Source organism: Cupressus sempervirens, chromosome 11 (assembly GCF_028749045.1).
Source record: "Cupressus sempervirens isolate cs-2001-9-10 chromosome 11, ASM2874904v1, whole genome shotgun sequence".
Taxonomy (NCBI): domain Eukaryota; kingdom Viridiplantae; phylum Streptophyta; class Pinopsida; order Cupressales; family Cupressaceae; genus Cupressus; species Cupressus sempervirens.
In genome coordinates, this window is record NC_143128.1 from 673444570 (window position 1) to 673464216 (window position 19647).

General features: G+C 34.7%; 1 protein-coding gene across 2 annotated transcripts in view; it reads left to right on the forward strand.

The window, feature by feature from the left end:
* The first annotated feature begins 327 nt into the window (after nucleotides 1–327).
* Nucleotides 328–19647, forward strand: part of LOC149531522 (transcription factor bHLH118-like) — a 29218-nt gene continuing 9898 nt past the window's right edge. The window contains exons 1-3 of one of the 2 annotated variants that reach the window (XM_089810087.1): nucleotides 328–670; nucleotides 2535–2870; nucleotides 2981–3089. In XM_089810087.1, the coding sequence (XP_089666213.1) occupies nucleotides 380–670; nucleotides 2535–2870; nucleotides 2981–3079 (726 nt within the window). In that variant the 5' untranslated portion in view covers nucleotides 328–379 and the 3' untranslated portion in view covers nucleotides 3080–3089. Of the gene's footprint in view, nucleotides 671–2534; nucleotides 2871–2980; nucleotides 3398–19647 lie in introns of those variants that run through there. The other variant, XM_089810086.1, reaches the window with a different exon arrangement.

Here is a 19647-nt window from a genome sequence, read left to right on the forward strand (position 1 = left end):
GCGACCCACCAAATGGAAAATTTTCTAGACAAAAAAATCTATAGTAACATGAATGGCAATTTACAATTATCAACGAGGCGCATGCGAAAATAACCCGATTGGATCGATTTTGTCGGTAAAGACACTTGAAATAAATTAATGGCCCGGAGACAAAAAATGAATGGTTTACGTATTCCCATGATTTGGGATGATGAATGAAAGTAATACGTATGCGGATCAAATCTTGTAAAAGCTACGGACAACTGTCCAGATTCGCCGGTCATCCATTCTCCCACTAACCACACTTGATGGACTATTAAATTGTTTAGTCGGAGGTTTTTTCAACATATACTAAATTACCTTAATAGCCTGCTCTTAATCTTGTTAATTTTAACTGAAGATGAATGCATTTCCTCATGAGTTCTCTGCATTTTTATCCAGTAGTAATGTGCAGAATGACCAGCATAATCATTTGGTGTCACAATTTTGTCTTGGTGATATTCAAACCGGGTTAGATTTTGGGCAGTTTGCTGCTTCCACCAAAGTTAGAGATGATGGGAAGCAAAGGAAAAGACAATCGGAAGGCGTGGACAAGAAATGGCTTCACAAAGTAATAGAACGAGAAAGGAGGAAACAAATGAACTCCCGCTATTCTGATCTCAGATCTCTGTTGCCAAAGGAAATTATTGCGGTGTGTATCATTTATGAAAATGTCTCATATAGCATCTATCAAATTTCTATAAATGTTTCAGAGTTTGGTCGTATATCAGTTCTTACATCACCATTGTGAATCACATTCTATGATGAATGATCTATTATCATGATGTAAAAGAGATCGTAGAAATAACATTTCTCATCATGGTGTGTGATCTAAAACTTTCATGTAAAAATTGGCAAGCCCATTGTATTTGAATTTTTCTCTTACAATTTCTAGTTTAGATTGTGCAATCTTCTCCTCATTGCATCCCATGATCTATACCTTTATTACAATCTCTGTGTCATCAAATTCTGTGATCTATATAATTATTCTAGTCTTTTTCTCATCAGACTTCTATGATCTACAATTTTTTTCAATATGTAAATGTTGAATGTTTGTTCAGTGATGCGCTGGTCTTGTGGGATTTTTGAGGGATTCACTATTGCATTTTAAGAGTCTCCTATTCTTGTAGACTAAAATTTGCCCTGTTAAGTTAGAGCTGTTGATTTGAAAGATAAATCATAATATGTTTCTTCTGTAATTGACAGACTTTTATTTCTTTTACATTAACTTTCCATAACACTCTCTATAATCCATTATCATTATCAGGATGAGAAGACAGTTGAAGAAGATTTCCCATCAATTTGTCCTACTTCAACTCTCTTCTCATTGTCATAATAGATCACAAAGTGTGATCTAATATATTAATATTAAAAAGGAAACACAGTCAATTCTAAAACAACTTACTAATCGTGAAAAATTTAGTTCTTTCTTTGATATATTTCTATAAATTTTGGCTGAATGAAAAATCTAATGAAATTAGATATGAGATTATATATTTTCAATTATTTGGAAGCGAATTTTGGACTAACTACCACACTTCTGAAAATTAATCTCATACAATAAGTGTGAAGATGCTTTCTGAAAATGCACTGAAACCTACAAACTTGTGCAATGAAAAATCTACATCAGTTATCAAACTTGAAATGTAGATTAATAATTTAATTTTATAAGGTTTGCCAGAAAGAAGTGTTGGAGTAAACACCATGGTTAAAAAAACTCATTCACACCTGCGAATATTTTGTATAATGGGAAACATATATGTGGTATCACAGACTAGACTCAAGCTTAATTGTTCTTTTGAGTTTTCTGAGGAGGTATTAGACTAACTGATGGGCTTTCCAAACTGATCTAGTGGATTTACTATGAAGATGCTGCTTTGAAACTTAATTGACACCTACAAACCTTTGGTGTAATGGATAGAGTTTTTAAAGTTTTATCCTAAAGATGTATTGGAGCAATCATGAAAATTTATCTTGTGAAATAACTACAAAACAATTCTTTGAATTAGTTGTTATTGACTGATTCTGATCGAAGCTTGTAAAAAACTGGTATTTGTTGTTGGAGTTTGACAGATTCAGAATAATAAACACAAAGAATACAGATAACACATATAACACACAGGTAGTTCACCTAAAACTTGGGGTATACCTACACAACCTGCAACCTTTCTATTATCCCGCCAAAAATCTCAGTGGCTTATAACAGCATTTTAGACAACCTCTAAAATCAACCATTTTAAGATTTTACAATGTTGTCAGTTTTCTTTTCAGAAAAAAAGCACCAAAAATTCCAGCAAGAGGTTTGGGGCTACCGCCCCTCACCTCCAGAAACTACATGAATAGTCACCACAACATCAACACCCACTACATAGTCAGTCACCACAAGATGAACATTTGTAATGTTTAATAATAGAGTTATAGTTAGATGATATGTATATGTCATCAGAAAAGGCATTGTAATGTAAATATCAGTAGAAGCTAAGAGTTAATAAATGCTTACTTGGATTATGGTGCAGGGAAAGACTTCTATTACGGATCAGGTATGTGTGGCTACCGACTATATCTGCAATCTGCAGGATAAGGTGGAGCAGCTTGTAAAGAAAAGAGACGAGATGAAGATGAATGGAATGCAGTATTGTAAGGAGGAGAATGATATATATAGAAAGCACGATGCATTTCCTCTCGTGAATGTAAATCATATTGGTTTACTTGTAGTAGTCACAACAAACACATGGAGAAAGCAGTTGGCCCTCTCTAGCCTTCTCCTTGCAGTTGAAGATGAAGGCCTTCATATAATTTCTGCCTCCTCTTTCACCCCTGATGACAAAGTCTTTCACACTCTTCATTGCAAGGTGGAAACTATGGCAATGGCTTACATTTTCAAACAAGAAAATTAGTTCCATTCACGCTGTTAAACATGATTTTAGCAATAAATCATTTTGTTTGTTCGTTTGGTTTGCAGGTGTTTGATAAGCAAAGGTTCACTAGCGGCACCAAAGTTGAGAAAAGAATTTGGCAGTTGATGGAAAGAAACCACATTGGAGATGTCTCCAAAAAATAGAAGCGATCTGGTACTACAATACATATAAATCCTGCTTTTATGCTAGCTATAATTAGGTTAAAGGATATCCTAAAAATATAGATTATGTACCTGTTCATTAAATGTAGAACTTTATTATTAGCATACCTCTAGTCAATCATCTGGATAGCATTACTTCAAAAATATTTCATTACACGTAGCCTGAAACAATATGAAGATGTTTAAAATAACTAGGTAATGTTTATTTATATAGTCATGCACATAAAGATATCTACACTGTATTTAGAAATTTTTTATAACCTTTCATGTTCAAAGTAATTGTTATACATGTATTCTTACAACATGCATTATCGAAATGCCCCAAAAGTTTTTAAGGTGAAATATTAGCTTCTTTTTACATAAATTATCAACATTGTTTTCCTCTTTCAATTTAATCTGTGTCAAAATGTAACAAACAAATTTATTCTCTTGGCTATCTATTTTAGACTTAATGTTATATCTTTTATTCCTATTTGTCGAATCAAAAGTCCCATGTATCAAGAGTTAAAATACAAGTGCACTGGACCTCGTTTAGACATTCATGTAATGGCTTACGTTCGTTATGTGAGTTTTGATAATGCAGACAACACAGATAATAAAACAGAAAACAATTTTCACGGCACAAACATTTTTATTGAATTTGTAAACCCCAATAATCCATGCTTTAATACAGTGTTTCTTCTCATTCGGAGATTCAGGAGAAGCCTATCCTTCGTCGAGATTATATTTTCGAAATATAGCGAGTGAACTGAGGGAATTTCTTAAATACATTTTGCATGCAAAATCCACTCATCCATATACTATTGGATGGAATGTATAACTCAAAGAGCATGTTTCAATTGTACGAGAGAATTAGAGTGAATGTTTAGCATAGTTGCAAGGCTAATATATTTCTCCTCAAGATACTTCCTTTTGATGCTGAAACTTATTATACAATCTGGATTAGAGATATGCAGGACGTTGTATATAATATAACAACATTTACACTAAATATTTTAATTGTTTCAAAATTGATATAGTACGTTGACAGCCATTAAATATTCTTGAACACATTTTAACACGTGTGAATAATTTCGAATAAATGTAGCTAAAGCGTCAGAAAATAGAAATTCTGTAGGAGAGAATATGTTCATTTCGTAAGATTTAATATCTTGTAAAATTACATGTCTCATAACACTAGAATAGAGAGGTCAGATAATGGATCTAAGATTCGAACTCAAGATCTTTTTGATAAGAGGCTTACAATTTATCAAGCTCTTGTCTACAACTTGTAATAATATTTTAATCAATAAGATTGGTATGAAAACAGTTTCAAGAGTTTGATTCATTTCCAAGATTTTCAAACTCTAGATTGTTGAAATATTTAATGCATAGTTGGTTTGCCCCTGGAGCCAAATGCCCACCTACCACCCCTGACGCCCTGCACATCAGTCAGAAACAATGAATGTGGGTAGGTGAGTTTTCCAAATTTGGAAAAGAGGGGGAAATATTTTTGGCAAGAGACAAAAAGGAATGATTTGATTCATTCAATTAGTTAGTTGAAGTTCAATAGATCAGAGTGTTGCAGAGCATAGCAGTGAAAGAAGAAAAAGGAAATCGATTAGCAGATCCAGTCGTTCAGAAGACAGAAGAAAATTTGTTTCGTGCTTGCAACTGCACGTGTTTCTTCTCTTGTCATTATGTAAGTTAGAGCTTTAAGATGTAAGTTTAAAGTTTGAAGATTTTAGGGTTATTATAGGATTTTCTAGTTGAATCCGAATGCTCCCAGATTTTGTAATATTAATCAAAGTTGAATAGAAAGCAAGTAGGCATACTTAAATCTATTATTTTACATATATTTATTGCATTTGAGAAGTTTATTGTTGAAATCTTCACACTTTGGCTCTCTGGTTTTAATGGTGGAAACATTCACATTGTAAATCTAGTCACTCAGTATGGTCTTTTGTCTGAGTTATAACTTTGGAGTGTAAACTGAGCTCACTCGGCATCCACTTCTGTTGAGCACCACTTTGTAGTCACTACCGAGCTCACTCAGCATCCATTTCTGCCGAGTTACCCTTCACGTGCCAAGTTCACTCGGTTCTTTCATGTGCCGAGCTCACTCGGCACTCTCCTGCTGTATGCGTGTAAATGTGGCCTCTGTTTAACACACACACTTCAACACGATCCTTATTTTCAGATTCATCCTAGAATGAACATGAGATTGTTCACCCAAGAGGAGTCTTGCAAGACAACCTGTTGCCTTCTATCTAAGTGGATTTTACCTGCTTATGCTCTCAGATTTGAGCTACAGGTAATTAGACCATCTAGAACGAAAGGTTTTGAATGCAACTATATGATTATGCAAATTAATCTATATGAATTGCAAGCATTAATCTAAAAATAAATAGAAGAAATTAAGCTACATGTATGCATTGTTTAATCTAAATGATACTAAGATATTAAGCAAAAGCACATATAAAGCTATGAAAGTGAGTATGCAATCCGACAACAATTCAATAGCATGAGAATTCAACCCCTTTGATAAGGAATTAGGAGTCTCTTAAATAGAATTCCTTTAATACTCCAATGGCTGAGATCAACTTAGATCAATGGTCAAGATTGAAACAAGATTCAGTTAAAATGGAAACTTCCTTAAGAAAGGAGAGTTAACTGAGCTTTTCATGAGTGTGAGAACAAGTTAACTAAATTAATTCCAATTCGAGAGATAGTTCACTCGAAGTTTCCATTTTGGAATTGAAGAGAAGATTTTGAAGATATTATTTAATTTAATAAAGTGAGATATGACCTCATAAATGCCTTTTTCATTTAATTGAATAATCACATTCAATTAATTAAAGTGAGCATAATTATTAAATTAAATATTTTTAATTCTTTAGTACATTAGCCTTAGGTGACGATTTAATTTAATTAAAGTATAAATACTTAATAATTAAATTAAAATCTTAATCAATAGGTTTAATGCGACTAATATGAGTCAATGATATAGGAATTAAATAAAGAGTCTGATTAATGCAGATTAGGGTTTTAAGCATTTGACAATTAAGTCAAGTAGCGAGTAGCAGAATAAGAATTTCCTATTAGAATAGGTCTTAGGATTGATCAGAATAGACCAGAATTGGTATAATGGAAATGAGCCAATTTTGGGGTATTACACCTGCCACTCAGCTCCTTCATGTGCTAAGCAAAAAACTATCACTCGACACCTTCATGTGCTGAGTGAAATTTTAAGTTTGTGATTTTTATTTCTCACATGGTATCAGATATTCGAGGCCCCACATCCACAGTGAGTTAGGGCATTTGTTTTCTAGGATATTTGACATGGAAAAATATACATGAAAGATATGGCAGCAGCCACCGTCCTTCAATGGACAAAATTATGATAGATGGGCAAAGAAAATAAAAACTATAATGGTTGCAAATGACTTATGAAAATTTTTGATTAATGGGTTCAATGATGTGATAGACCCAATTCAGTATGTTGCCCTCACAAATCCACAAAAGACTTAGCTGAAAGAGTCAAGAAGAAATGATGCTAAGGCATTAAGCTTGATTGAGCCAGCAATGACAGAGACAATTTTTCCCAAGATTGTAGCAGCAAATTAGGCAAAGGAAACATGGGATATTCTTGAGACTAACTTCAAGGAGACTGATAAGGTTAGAGTAGTGAAGCTATAGATGATCAAAAGAGAGTTTGAGAACCTTTAGATGAGGGACAATGAATCTATTACCGAGTTCAGCTCACAAATCTCCACTTTGATAAATCAACTCAAATCAAATGGAGAAGAATATAATGAGAAAAGAATTGTGGAAAAGATAGTAAGGAGTTTGCCTTAGAAATATGACAATATTTTCATGACCATAAAGGAAGAAAAGGACCTCACCACATTGACCATAGATGAGTTGATGGGAACTCTTCAAACTCATGAGCACCGAATAAACAAGCCAACAACTACTTCTCAAGAGTAATCTTTCAAGGCTCAAGAGAGTTCAAGAGGTAGAGGGAGAGGAAGAAATGGCTCTACTAGAGGCTCAAGAAATAGAGGTCGTGGAAAGAATGGTCAAAGGAATGCTGGTCCAGAAAGCTTGGGATGAACAAGCAACCAAGAGGGAGTAAGCACCTCTCAAAACAACTCTAGAGGAGGTAAGAAGAATTACAAATCCAATAAGAGTAATCTTGAATGCTACTATTGTCATAAGTATGGGCATTATGCAAGTGAATGTTGGAAGAATCAGGGTGATCAGTCAAAGCAAAATGCTAATGTGGCTAATGTGAACATGAGAAATGCAAACAATCTCATAGCCTTCATCATGTGTAACATTGGTGAAGAAGGAAGCCCTAAGGTATGGTACCTGGATAATGGATGTACCAACCACATGAGTGGTAATGAAAGTTTATTTCCTTTCATTGATAAGACTTTTAAGTCTTAAATTAAAATGGGAAATAATGGAACTATTCCCATAGTGGGCAAAGGATCTATTATGGTCTACACCAAGCAAGGTGAGAAAAATGAGATACAAAATGTGTATTTTGGCTTTGGTATGAAGCACAACTTGATGAGTGTTGGACAACTCATTCAAAATGGATATAAAGTGCTGATGAAAAATGACAAGTGTGTCATTCATGAGAAGGATGGGAGTAATAGATTACTTACGGGAGTCAAAATGACAAAGAACCAAATGTTCCCGTTGAGAATAGAGACATGTTTTTCTTTTCAAGTTAGTGCTGCACCTCCCAAGCATGTATGTACAACATTACATTAGCAATAAACTCTTAGGAGCATGATTGAAGAACCCTCCAAGATTTGGCATCTTAGGTATGGACATCTTGGCTTTACTGGTTTAAATTTGTTGTCCAAGAAAAGAATGGTAGATGGTTTTCCAAGCATTGTAAATTCATATGACAAGTGTGAGGCTTCCATATTGGGTAAGCAACATAGGCTTCCCTTTAATTTTGAAAATTCTAGAAGGGTTAGAGCACCATTAGAGTTGGTGCATTATGATTTGGTAGGCCCTATGAAAACTACTTCTATTGGGTAGAGTGCTTATTTTATGACATTCACAGATGATTTCAATCCTAGGATATGGGTGTATTTTTTGAAGAACAAATCTAAAGCATTTGATAAATTTGTAAAATTTAAAGCCTTGGGTGAAAAAAAATGTGGACACTATATTAAAGTCCTTAGATCAGATAGAGGAGGGGAGTATACCTGCAATATGTTTGTAAATTTTTGCAAGAAAAATGACATAAAGAAAGAGCTTACAACCAATTATACTCCGCAACAAAATGGAGCGGCTAAGAGAAAAAATAGGACCATTGTTGAAATGGCAACAAGTATGATGAAAGCAAAAGGACTTCCAACTGAATATTGGGAAGAAGCTATAGCAACAGTAGTATACTTGATTAATAGGTGTCTTACAAAATCAGTTTGTGATAAGATACCTCTTTGGGCTTGGTCAAGGGGCAGATGGACAATTAAACACTTGAGAGTGTTCAAATGTGTAGCATATGCACATGTGCCTAAGGAACAAAAAAAAAATCTAGATGACAAAAGTTTGAAGTGCACCTTGATAGGGTATAGCTTAGAATCAAAAGCCTATAGGCTATATGATCCAATTAACAAGAAGATCATCATTTCAAGAGATGTGGAGTTTCTCGAAAATCAATCATGGGATGGCTCAGTAGATCAATCCTCAAGCACTTCAAGTAAAGTGCCTACTATTGAAGAGGAAGAAGATGACATTGGTGATCAACAAGAAGATGGAGTAGAAAACATAGATTGCAGACAAAGGCAAAAAGGAAAGCATCCCTTAACATGCTGAGCAACAACTCCAAGCACTTCAAAACAACCCTAGGCTAGTATGCAAAATAGTAGCAACAAAAATACTGAAAATTTAGATCCCACTCCTGCCTCCCTATTTCCAAGAAAGACCAAGAGTCTAAGGGACATGTATCAAGAAGAAAGGTATGAGGAAGATTATGATGACAGTGTAAATTTTACATTATTTTCTCATAGTGATCCAATATATTTTGAGGAAGTTGTGAAAGAGGAGAAATGGTGCAATGCCATGGATGAGGAAATAGATGTCATTTAAAGGAATGAGACATAGGAGTTAACTACTTTTCCTTCCAAGAAACAAGTAATTGGATTGAAATGGGTATACAAGACCAAGTGCAATGCTAAAGGAAAAATAGATAGGCATAAAGTATGTTTAGTGTTCAAGGGGTACAAGTAGCAATATGGTAGAGATTATGATGAAACATATGCCCTAGTTACAAGAATGGAAATCATGTGTGTTGTCATAGCAATTGTAGCCCAACACATATGGAAGGTATATCAAATGGATGTGAAGTCCACCTTCTTGAATGGTGTATTAAAGGAACAAGTATATGTGGAGCAGCCACCTAGTTATGAAGTTGCAGGTGAAGAGAAAAAGGTGTATAGATTGAAGAGAGCTCTTCATGGGCTCAAGCAAGCTCCAAGGGTGTGGTACAACAAGATTGAGTCATATTTGATGAGCAATGGCTTTAGGAAAAGCAATGGTGAGCCCACACTTTACATCAAGGTAGCAAATGGTAATGTGTTGATTGTTGTCTTGTATGTAGATGATTTAATCTTCACTGGAAATGATAATTTCCTAATTGGTGAGTTCAAAGAGGCCATGAAAAATGAATTTGAAATGACAGACCTAGGTCTCTTGAAGTACTTTCTAGGAATAGAAGTAAAAAAAATGCATGATGGCATCTTCATCTCTCACAAAAAATATGGAAGGTATATTTTGGAGAGATTTAAAATGCAGAATAGTAAGGTAGCCCCAACCCCAACAACAGTAGGTCTAAAGTTGAGTAGGGAAGATTGCAGCAAGAGTGTGAATCCAACACTATACAAGAGCATGGTTGGAAGTTTAATGTATTTGATGACAACTTGGCTAGACATAATGCATGCAGTAAGTCTTATTTCCAGATTTTTGGAAACAGCAAAGGATTCCCATTGGCAAGCAAGAAAGAGGATTCTAAGGTATGTGAATGGTACTAAGAGATTTGGAATTTTGTATACTACAGAAAATGAATTCAAATTGGTTGGTTACATGGATAGTGATTGGGCTGGAAGTTTAGATGATAAGAAGAGCAGTTCCAGATACATGTTCCATATGGGATTGGGTGCAATTTCATGGGCATCCAAGAAGCAACATATTGTTACTCAATCTATAGCAGAAGTTGCATACATAGCAACAAATGTAGTAGCATGTTAAGCTATTTGGTTAAGGAGGATCTTGATAGATTTGAATGAAAGGCAAGAGGATGGAACCACAATTTATTGTGACAACATCTTAGCAATTGCATTATCCAAGAATCTAGTCTTCCATGGAAGAAGCAAGCATATAGAGATCAGATATCACTTCATCAGAGAGTTGGTGGAGAATGGGGATATCAAGATGGAATTTTGCAAGTTAGAGAAACAACTAAAAGACATTTTCACAAAGCCTTTAAGCATTGGAAGGTTTGTACACCTAAGAGAGAGTCCTGGTGTAGTTGATGTGGATCAGCAATGATCCTCATTTTTTGTTTAGCTTGGGACAAAGGGGGAGTGTTGAAATATTTAATGAATAGTTGGTTTACCCCTAGAGCCAAATGTCCACCTACCACCCCTGACGACCTATACATTAGTCAAAAATAATGAATGTGGGTAAGTGAGTTCTTCAAATTTGGAAAAAGAGGGGAAAAATATTGTTGGCAAGAGACAAAAAGGAATGATTTGATTCATTCAATCAGTTAGTTGAAGTTCAACAGATCAGAGTGTTGCAGAGTAGAGAAATGAAAGAAGAAGAAGGAAATTGATTAGTAGATCTAGTCATCCAAAAGATAGAATAAAGTTTGTTTCGTGCCTATAGCTACACATGTTTCTTCTCTTGTCATTCTATAAGTTAGTTGTTTATTGCATTTGTCCTATGAAACAGTGATTGCTCCAAGATTTTTTTTATGTAGCCATTAGAGTTGTAAGTTGTAAGTTTAAAGTTTGAAGATATTATTGTTATTCTAGGGTTTTCTAGTTGAAGCCTGATGCTCTCAAATTTTGTAATAGTTTTAATCAAAGTTGAATAGAAAGCAAGCATGCATACTTAAATATATTGTTCTCCATCTATTTATCGCATTTAAGAAGTTTATTTTTGGAAGCTTCACACTTCAGTTCTCTAGTTTTGATGGTGGAAACATTCACATTGTAAATATGATCACTTAGTCTAGTCTTTTGTTTGGATTATAACTTTGGAGTTTAAACTGAGCTAACTTGGCATTCACTTCTACTGAGCACCACTTTGTAGCAGCTACCAAGCTCACTCAACATCCATTTGTGCCAAGTTTCCTTTCATGTGCCGAGTTCACTCGGCTCCTTCATGTGCTAAGATCACTCAGCACCCTCCTGCCACTTGGCTCCTTCACATGTTGAGAAAAGAACTGTCACTTAGCACCTTCATGTGCTGAGTGAAATTTTAAGTTTGTGATTTTTATTTCTCACATAGATATAATGGAAAATATATGTATAGTAGAACATATAAAGTTTTTATTACATTAGTATAGGAAAGTACCTATACTCATCATAAAACTACTATGAGGTGAATGGGGAAGATGACCATAAGAGTGAGACTAAAAAAGGAAAGGATATAATTAAGAGAGAGATAATCAAACAAATTATGAATAAAAGATTTCAATCCCTTGATAGATTAACATTCCTTCTACACTATATCTAACTACTTGAAAGGGACATGTTTCAAACCAAAACCCTTAATTCTTTCATAGAATTACTTTGTCGAAAAAATAATGTAAGGTTTCATACAATAAGCCTAGAGCAATATTCTCATAAGGAAAACTTTCACTTTCACAAAAAACCTGAAAAATACTTCCAACCTGTGCTGCTGAGAAAATGCTCTACTCCACCCTCTAAGCGATTGAATAATTCCTTAAATAGAATGAAACATTCCCTCCTCTTGTCATTTTTCTACTCACAAAAGTTTCCCCCCATTTTCAAAAATTTTCACTCACCTACCAGCATTGGATGCCATGACTATTGGAGTGCCATATCTGGTAGGTGGGCTCATTGAGGGTTCCTAGGACATAGAATTTCCAACACTCCCCCTTTGTCCTAAACTAACAAAAAAAAGATCTGTTGATTGAAATCAACTATGCCAGGACATCTTCTTAGGCACACAAAACTTACGATCCCAATGGTTTAGTGAAGATATCTGCTAGCTCCTGCTTGGACTTACAATACCTCATCTTTATAATTTTCAACCAGATCTCTAATAAAATGATACCTAATTTCTCTACAGTTGCTTCTTCCATGAAATACTAGATTCTGTGTCAATGTTGTTGAGGAAATATTACCACAATAGAATGTAGTGACATCCTCTTGTTTTTCCTTTAAATCTGCCAAGATTCTTCTTAGCCAAATAACTTGCCATGCTACTAGGTAAGAGCACAAACATGTTTCACCATTTTGTAAAGGAAAAGGTTGACAAAAGTATAATTGTTCACCTTCAATGACATAAATCTAATATTATTATTTAGAATTTGAAAATAAAGTAAACTAATTAAATGTGTAGAAATAGATGAAGTTTAGGATTATAAATTTTAATAATTATTTGAAATAAGATTGATATATTTTCTTAATCTTTATAGATAATTTTTTAGGTGCTAAAAAATGCTTAAAATTAGGGGTTTAAGAAAATTATCATTTCCAGTAAAAATTGAATCATCTACATACAAGAAAATAATCAAAACTTTACTATCAACTGCCTTGATGTAGTGTGTGGGCTCACCATCACTTTTGCGAAAGCTATTGCTCATTAAATATGAGTCAATCCTACTATGACATGCCCATGGAGTTTGTTTTAACCCATAAATGTCTCTTTTCAGCCTATACACCTTGTGTTCTTCATCCTAAACTTCATAATACACCTCTTCTTTCAACACTTCATTCAAGAAAGAAAACTTCACATCCATTTGAAACAACTTCCATTTGTGTTGGTTTGTAGTTGCTATGACAATGTACACAGTTTCCATTCTTGCAACTAGAGCCTGGGTCTTATCATAATCTCGACCATATTGTTTTTTGTACAGCTTGACCACCAATTGTGCCTTATGCCTATCTATTTTTCCTTCAACATTGCACTTGGTCTTAAAGCCCCATTTAACTCTAATAACTTTCTTCTTGGGAGGAAAAATAGTTATCTCCCATTTCTCATTTCTCTCTATTATATCTATTTCCTCATCCATGTCCTTACACCATTTCTTTTCATTCATAACTTCCTCAAAAATTAATTGGATCACTATGAGAAAATAATGCAAAATTAACACTCTCATCAAACTCTTCATCATACCTTTAATCTTAGTATAACTCCCTTATACTCTTGGTCTTTCTTGGTAATAGGGAGCAAAGAGTAGGGTCTAAAATTTCACTATAGTTTCTACTACTATTCGGTACCTATTGTACACCAATTTGGAGTTGTCTAGAGCTAATCAGAGCTAAGTCTCTTATTGTCAATGGATGCTTTCCTTTCTACTTGTTTTAGTCAAACACAATTAGGAATTGTCTAGAGCTATTTGTATTTGCTACTACTTGATCATGCTGATTACCAACTTAAATTTCAACATTAATTATGGACAATTTACTTGAAGTTCTTACACTTTTATCCATCAAGCCATTTGATGATTGATTTTCAATGAGCTCTACATCTCTTGAAATGATGATCTTCTTGGTGACTAAGCCATACAATTTGTGTGTCTTTGATTGTGAACTATTACTAGTGAAGATGCACTTACACCCTTGTCATCCAACTTTTTCCTTTGCTCCTTTGTCATGTATGCACATGCTACACACCTAAACACTCTCAAATGCTCAACCATCCATCTATGTCTTTCGCATGCTTCAAGAGGAATCTTGTCACAAAATACCCATTTTGGATACCTATTTATCAAATATATTGTTATTGCTACAAACTTTCCCCAATATTTAGTTGAGATTCCTTATACTTTCATCATGCTCCTATTGATCTTCGATTGGTTTTGGCAATTGAGTGTCAACACACTTAAGATATTCACTAAGTGAACATGCGGAGTTAGTAACACATGCCGAGTATAATATGTATATAAGCTGAGTTGCAATGAGTGCTGAGTCACTCATGTCTGAGTAGTTCAAGTGTTGAGTGAACAATCAAGTGTCGAGCATGACAAAATTATAGTAAGTGTCCAACATCAGTATTATCAAGTGCCTAGTAACACATAATGGACCTAGTTGTTTATGATGGGACAAACAATTGTGAAAACCATTTTTTAGTCGACATATGGATAGATGTCAAAGCTTTGAAGATACGATCGAATCTATTTGGATTCCCAATGTGATCAACATGCAACCAATTAGTAAAATGGAAGGAATTAAGCGAGAAAATGAATGAATCTTAGTTGTAGATTCATACCTAACCCTAAGCCACAAAAGTCTTTTTAAAGGAAGATGAAGCTCCATAATTATATGTGTGTGTGTGTGTGTGTGTGTCTGCACACATGCACACGAGGAAGTGGTGTAAGTGAAGAATTGAAGGAAGCAAAAGGGGTGAATTGATCAGTAAACATTCAAGGTGACTTAGAAGTGTGAAAGAATTGTAGAATTAGCTTGCAAAATAGAGGAGAAGCTATACAAAAATGATACAACAAATCAAGAGGATCAAGATGGATAGAATTGCGATCTAAAATCAGTAAGACAAAGTCGTAAGTGCATTAGATCAAACATTCTACTGTTAGGTTATAACAACTATATCAGTAGGGTGAAATTATTTGGACTAAGGTTGATTTAATAGTCATTGTAAAATCCTTTAATAGGGTGACATTCGAAGTGAGCATTCTAAAGTCCTTTAGTCAGGCACACTTTTAACAAGGTGTTAAAATCCTTTAATAGGGTAGGATCTAACAATCCTTTGTAAGCTTTTAACAGGGCAAGCCTTTCACAGGGCAGATCATGAAAATGGTCAAACTATGTAACCTTAATAGGTGAAATTTATTGTTGTAGTAGTGAAGAATTGTGGGCATCATCCCCACCCTAGTTTTACCTTGTCATTGGAGGGTTTCGGAGTAATCATATCTCATGTCAAATGTTTATGTGGATGCATTTACTTTACATGTTATTTCAATATGTTAATGCATGCACTATTTAAAGTAAAAAAGTTTTATTTGTTAAAGATTAGTGCTTCTGATCAAGTACTTTGAGCAACTACTAAAATCCCCTAGATCCAGTAAAGACACATTAGGATTGGGCTACACAAGCACTGAAGAAGAAGAATCGCCCAAAGCTACTAAGGAAAGAAACAATAAAGGTAAGAACTCTAAACCTACTTGTCATCACTATGGAAAGAAAGGACATACAACTAATGTTTTCAAGAGCAAGAATGCTAGTAAGAATGCTAAGACAAACAACATGACTTATTGTCACAAGTGAAACAAACAAGGTCATCAGGCACATGAATGCAGAACCAAAACCATGCATGCACCAAAATTTGAAGGACGTTGCTACAATTGTTAGAAGTTTTGACACAAAACCTTTGAATGTAGATCCAAGTTCACATGGTCATCAAACACATCAACAAAGGGAAGAAACTATGCAAATTTCTATAACTAGGATTACAATACAAGACATGCCTATCATTATTGTTAAGAATATGGACACATTCCTAAGAATTGCATAAGAACACACTTCAATGGTAACTACAATAGATGGTTGAGTCAAACTACATGGTTTAGTTGTTTGAAGACTGGTCATATCAGCAAGCACTACCCAACAAGGACAAAGGCACCTAACTCAAAGTTCAACAAAGAAAAAGGCAAGGTAGATGTTGAACACACTATAGGAGAGATGGACAAAATATGGAGGAAGAAAGATGGATGTAGCACATCAAATGAAGGGATCACTTCACTTGATAGGTCAAGGGGTCACATCTCATCAAACTAAGAAAACAGAGGTATGTGGGACTAATATCTAAAATGTTTTTATCACACATCAGTTCCAAAAGAAGTTAGTACTGAAAAGATATATTAGAATGAAGGAAGATGCAAGAAAATAAGGAAAATCCAAGGTCAAATCTTTAAGTTTTCACATTACTACCGAGTGTGAAAGGTCCTCTTCAATTGTCGAGTAAAATCCTAGTGTGTGTTGAGCGGTCAGCCAAAGTTAGTTGAAGCTAAGTTAGTAGTAGCAACCAAGTGAGAGAAATGTCTACATGTGTTGAGTAAGGGTAATTCTTATAGCTGCCGAGTGATGGTAAAACCAATGAATGGCAAGTGAAATAGAAATTGTATTCAAGCTGAGTTTATAGCTGTACATGTACCATGTAATAAATGCTATATTTTGAAAGGGTACAAGGGAAAAATTCACATATTTTTCATCATTATGAACATAGAGCAAGAGTGGGTAGAGAAAAGAAGTGATTGACAAGCAAGAGCGCAATAATTGAATGGATCATAGTGAAGATCGAGCATCAATTCATCAATTTCAAAGATATTCTTGATTTGTTGAGCTACGTAGTTTAGATATTTGTTAGAACCCTAGTTTTCATAATGGCCTCTAGTTCTAAGAATGTAATGTAGAATGAACCATTCGAAGCTCAATTAGTCAGCAAGGTCAAACAACCAAATTTCAGGGCCATACCCAAAGTTGCATATAAGAATGACCTAGCATGCATGTTATCTGTTATTCTGCCTAAGGTTTTCATGGTTCAATATGTTTGGAAATGTTATAACCAAAAGTTAGGAGGGATTGGAGACATGGAAATTAGACAAGCATATGATAGATTATGTGAAAATGGAGTGTTGAAGGTGGAATTCAAATTTGTAATGAGGAAGGGCTTAACCCATGCCCTAGATTTCCCAATAGTTTTCAAAACTAAATGGATCAAGATTGTTCCAAGCACAATACATGATAGATGTCTATGGCTAGAAGGTGGACCCATCAAAATTTCAAAGAGGATTATACATAGGGTTACTAGATACCCAACCCTAGATCGACCTAAGACATTAAGGAGCAAACCTAAAGAGGTAATTGAGTGAAATACATGAGCTAAGTGGAATAAGCAAGGAATGACCATTGATACTAATGTAGATTCACTTCTTGACTTTGCTATTAGAGTCATATCACACAAATTCTATCAGTCAAGAAGATTGAATAGTGTTCTATGTATAGCAGTTGATGTAGGCTATAAGATAGTCAAGAAAGATCATACCTATGATCTTGCAGAACTCCAGTTGCAACAGATAATGGAAAGCCTAGGAGCAATAAGAAATTCTAAAAGTGCTCAATATAAGTTTGGTTCAATATTGATATGCATATTTTTCTATGTTCAAAATGAATTCCCATCTTTTGGTAGAGTAGGATGGGTGCAAATAAATGAGTATATTGAGCAAATGGGAGAGAATTTTAAGTCAGTAATGACTAGCTATTTTGAAGATTTCAAGTAGTCCATGAAACAGAGGTTGAGAATTCTTGTTTCCCTAGTGGAGAAATATTACAATGATATTTTCTTTCTAGTAGATAGTTACTACACCTTCATCCAGGCTGCAGTGCCCAGAGTTAGATGGTTAAGGCCTCTAGGTTATGAAATATATATTGATGGAGCTTTAGTTGCTATCACAAAAGTTGATAAGATTGCCAAATTTTTTGGCAACTATGATGTTATCAAATCAAAGGTTGAGATGTAGCTAAAGACAACCTCAACTTTGAAGAAGAAAGATAAAGTGGTGAAGAAACTATAAGCTAGGTTTGGAGAAGGTAATGATGGAGAAGATGAAGAAGAAGAAGAAGAGGAAGAAGAGGTATAAGGTTAAGAACCTCTTTCTTTAACCCAAGGTATGGGTGAGGATCTACAAGAAGAAGGTGCTGAGGGGAATGATGTCAAGGAAGCATCAACAAAGGCACAAGAAAAGAAGAGGAAAACTGAAAAAATAGCCAATTACACAACGTAAGGCAAAGAAGACTAAAAATCCTAGTGCAAAAAAACCTATAGCTCCAACAACTAGAGCCACTACAAGGGCAACTACTCAAAAGGCTAAGAAGCAAGCCAAAGAGAGAACTAAGGCAATTGAGAAGAATGGTCTTGTGTAGAAGAAACTAAGAAGAAAATATGTAGCACAACTAGAGATAGATGATAAGAAGAAACAATCAGAGGGCACAAGACAATTCAGAATGGTAAGTCATGCTCCCAAATCTGATGTTGAAAACATTTGTGATAGTGTTACAGATAATGTAGATTTGATAGGTTAGAAAAATATTGAACTTGGTAAACTTAATATAGAAGACCAAAACATGATTGAAGAGTCAATATATGCCATGATGGCAAAATTCAAGGACACTCCTCTTGAATTTGATAACACAATGCCAAAAGACTTGTATACTATTGTTGAGAATGCATGGCACTATTGCCTAAACATGGAAAAGGAAATAAAAGAGTCTAGATTAGCACAAGTCATGCTAGAATTGTCAAAAGGAAAAATAACTAAGGCAAATAACAAATATGGTAGCAGATTTTCACCAAGTATAGGGCATTTAGCATTTTGCAGAATAAAATTGAGGATGTTGTGAAGAAGTCCACACAAATGTGTAGGCTAATATATGGATTGACAACTATAAAGGAAGGAGAAGTAGATCTCATTGAGGGAATAAATAATGAGGAAGAAGGTGAGGACAAGGAGGAAGAAATAGAAAAAGAGAAAGAAGATACTAGTATGGAGGAGACACAAAAAATAAAAGATGAGGTGGCAACAACTGATGATCAACAAGAAGAACAAAGTATGGAAAACTCACAATTGCCAGCCATGAGCCCTCTACATGACACAAATACAACTGCAGAGAAGATAACAGTGAAAGATGTTCCTGAAAAATCACCTTAAAACATCAATCCATTAATTACAAAGAATTTGAAAAAGATACTTGACCAATCAACATTACAAGCAAGGCTATGTGAAAATCCTATATTGGTCAGTGTGGATGAACTAAAAAAGGTAGTAGCTGACATAACAAGAGAAAAGGTGAACACACAAGAACCACCTACTACCATCCCTATAGCTTCCAGTGCTCAACCATTAACATAAGCAGAGGATAAATATACAAAGGTTGACACTAATACAAAAGTTGATGAAGTTTAGATTGTAGAAGTAAAGGAACCAATAAAAGAACAAGAAAGACAGATAGATGTTTCTATACCTACTACACAAACACAAGGTGCACCTTAATTAATCATAACTAATCAAGGTAGATCTGATGAAGAGAAGGACATACCCAAGGAGAAGGAGCAAGAAGCCATACAAACATTGGTAAACTTACCAACAACTAGCACTCCTACGAAAGTCCTTCACAGGCCAAGCACTGATGCAATACCATTGCATATTTTAGAACTGGGCTCTAGCTCAACAAAGGTTGCTAATGTATTTCACTATGGTGATGCACTATTAGATGAAGACATAGTGATACTAAAATATGATTATGCAAAAATAACCTTAGATCATATCAATATCA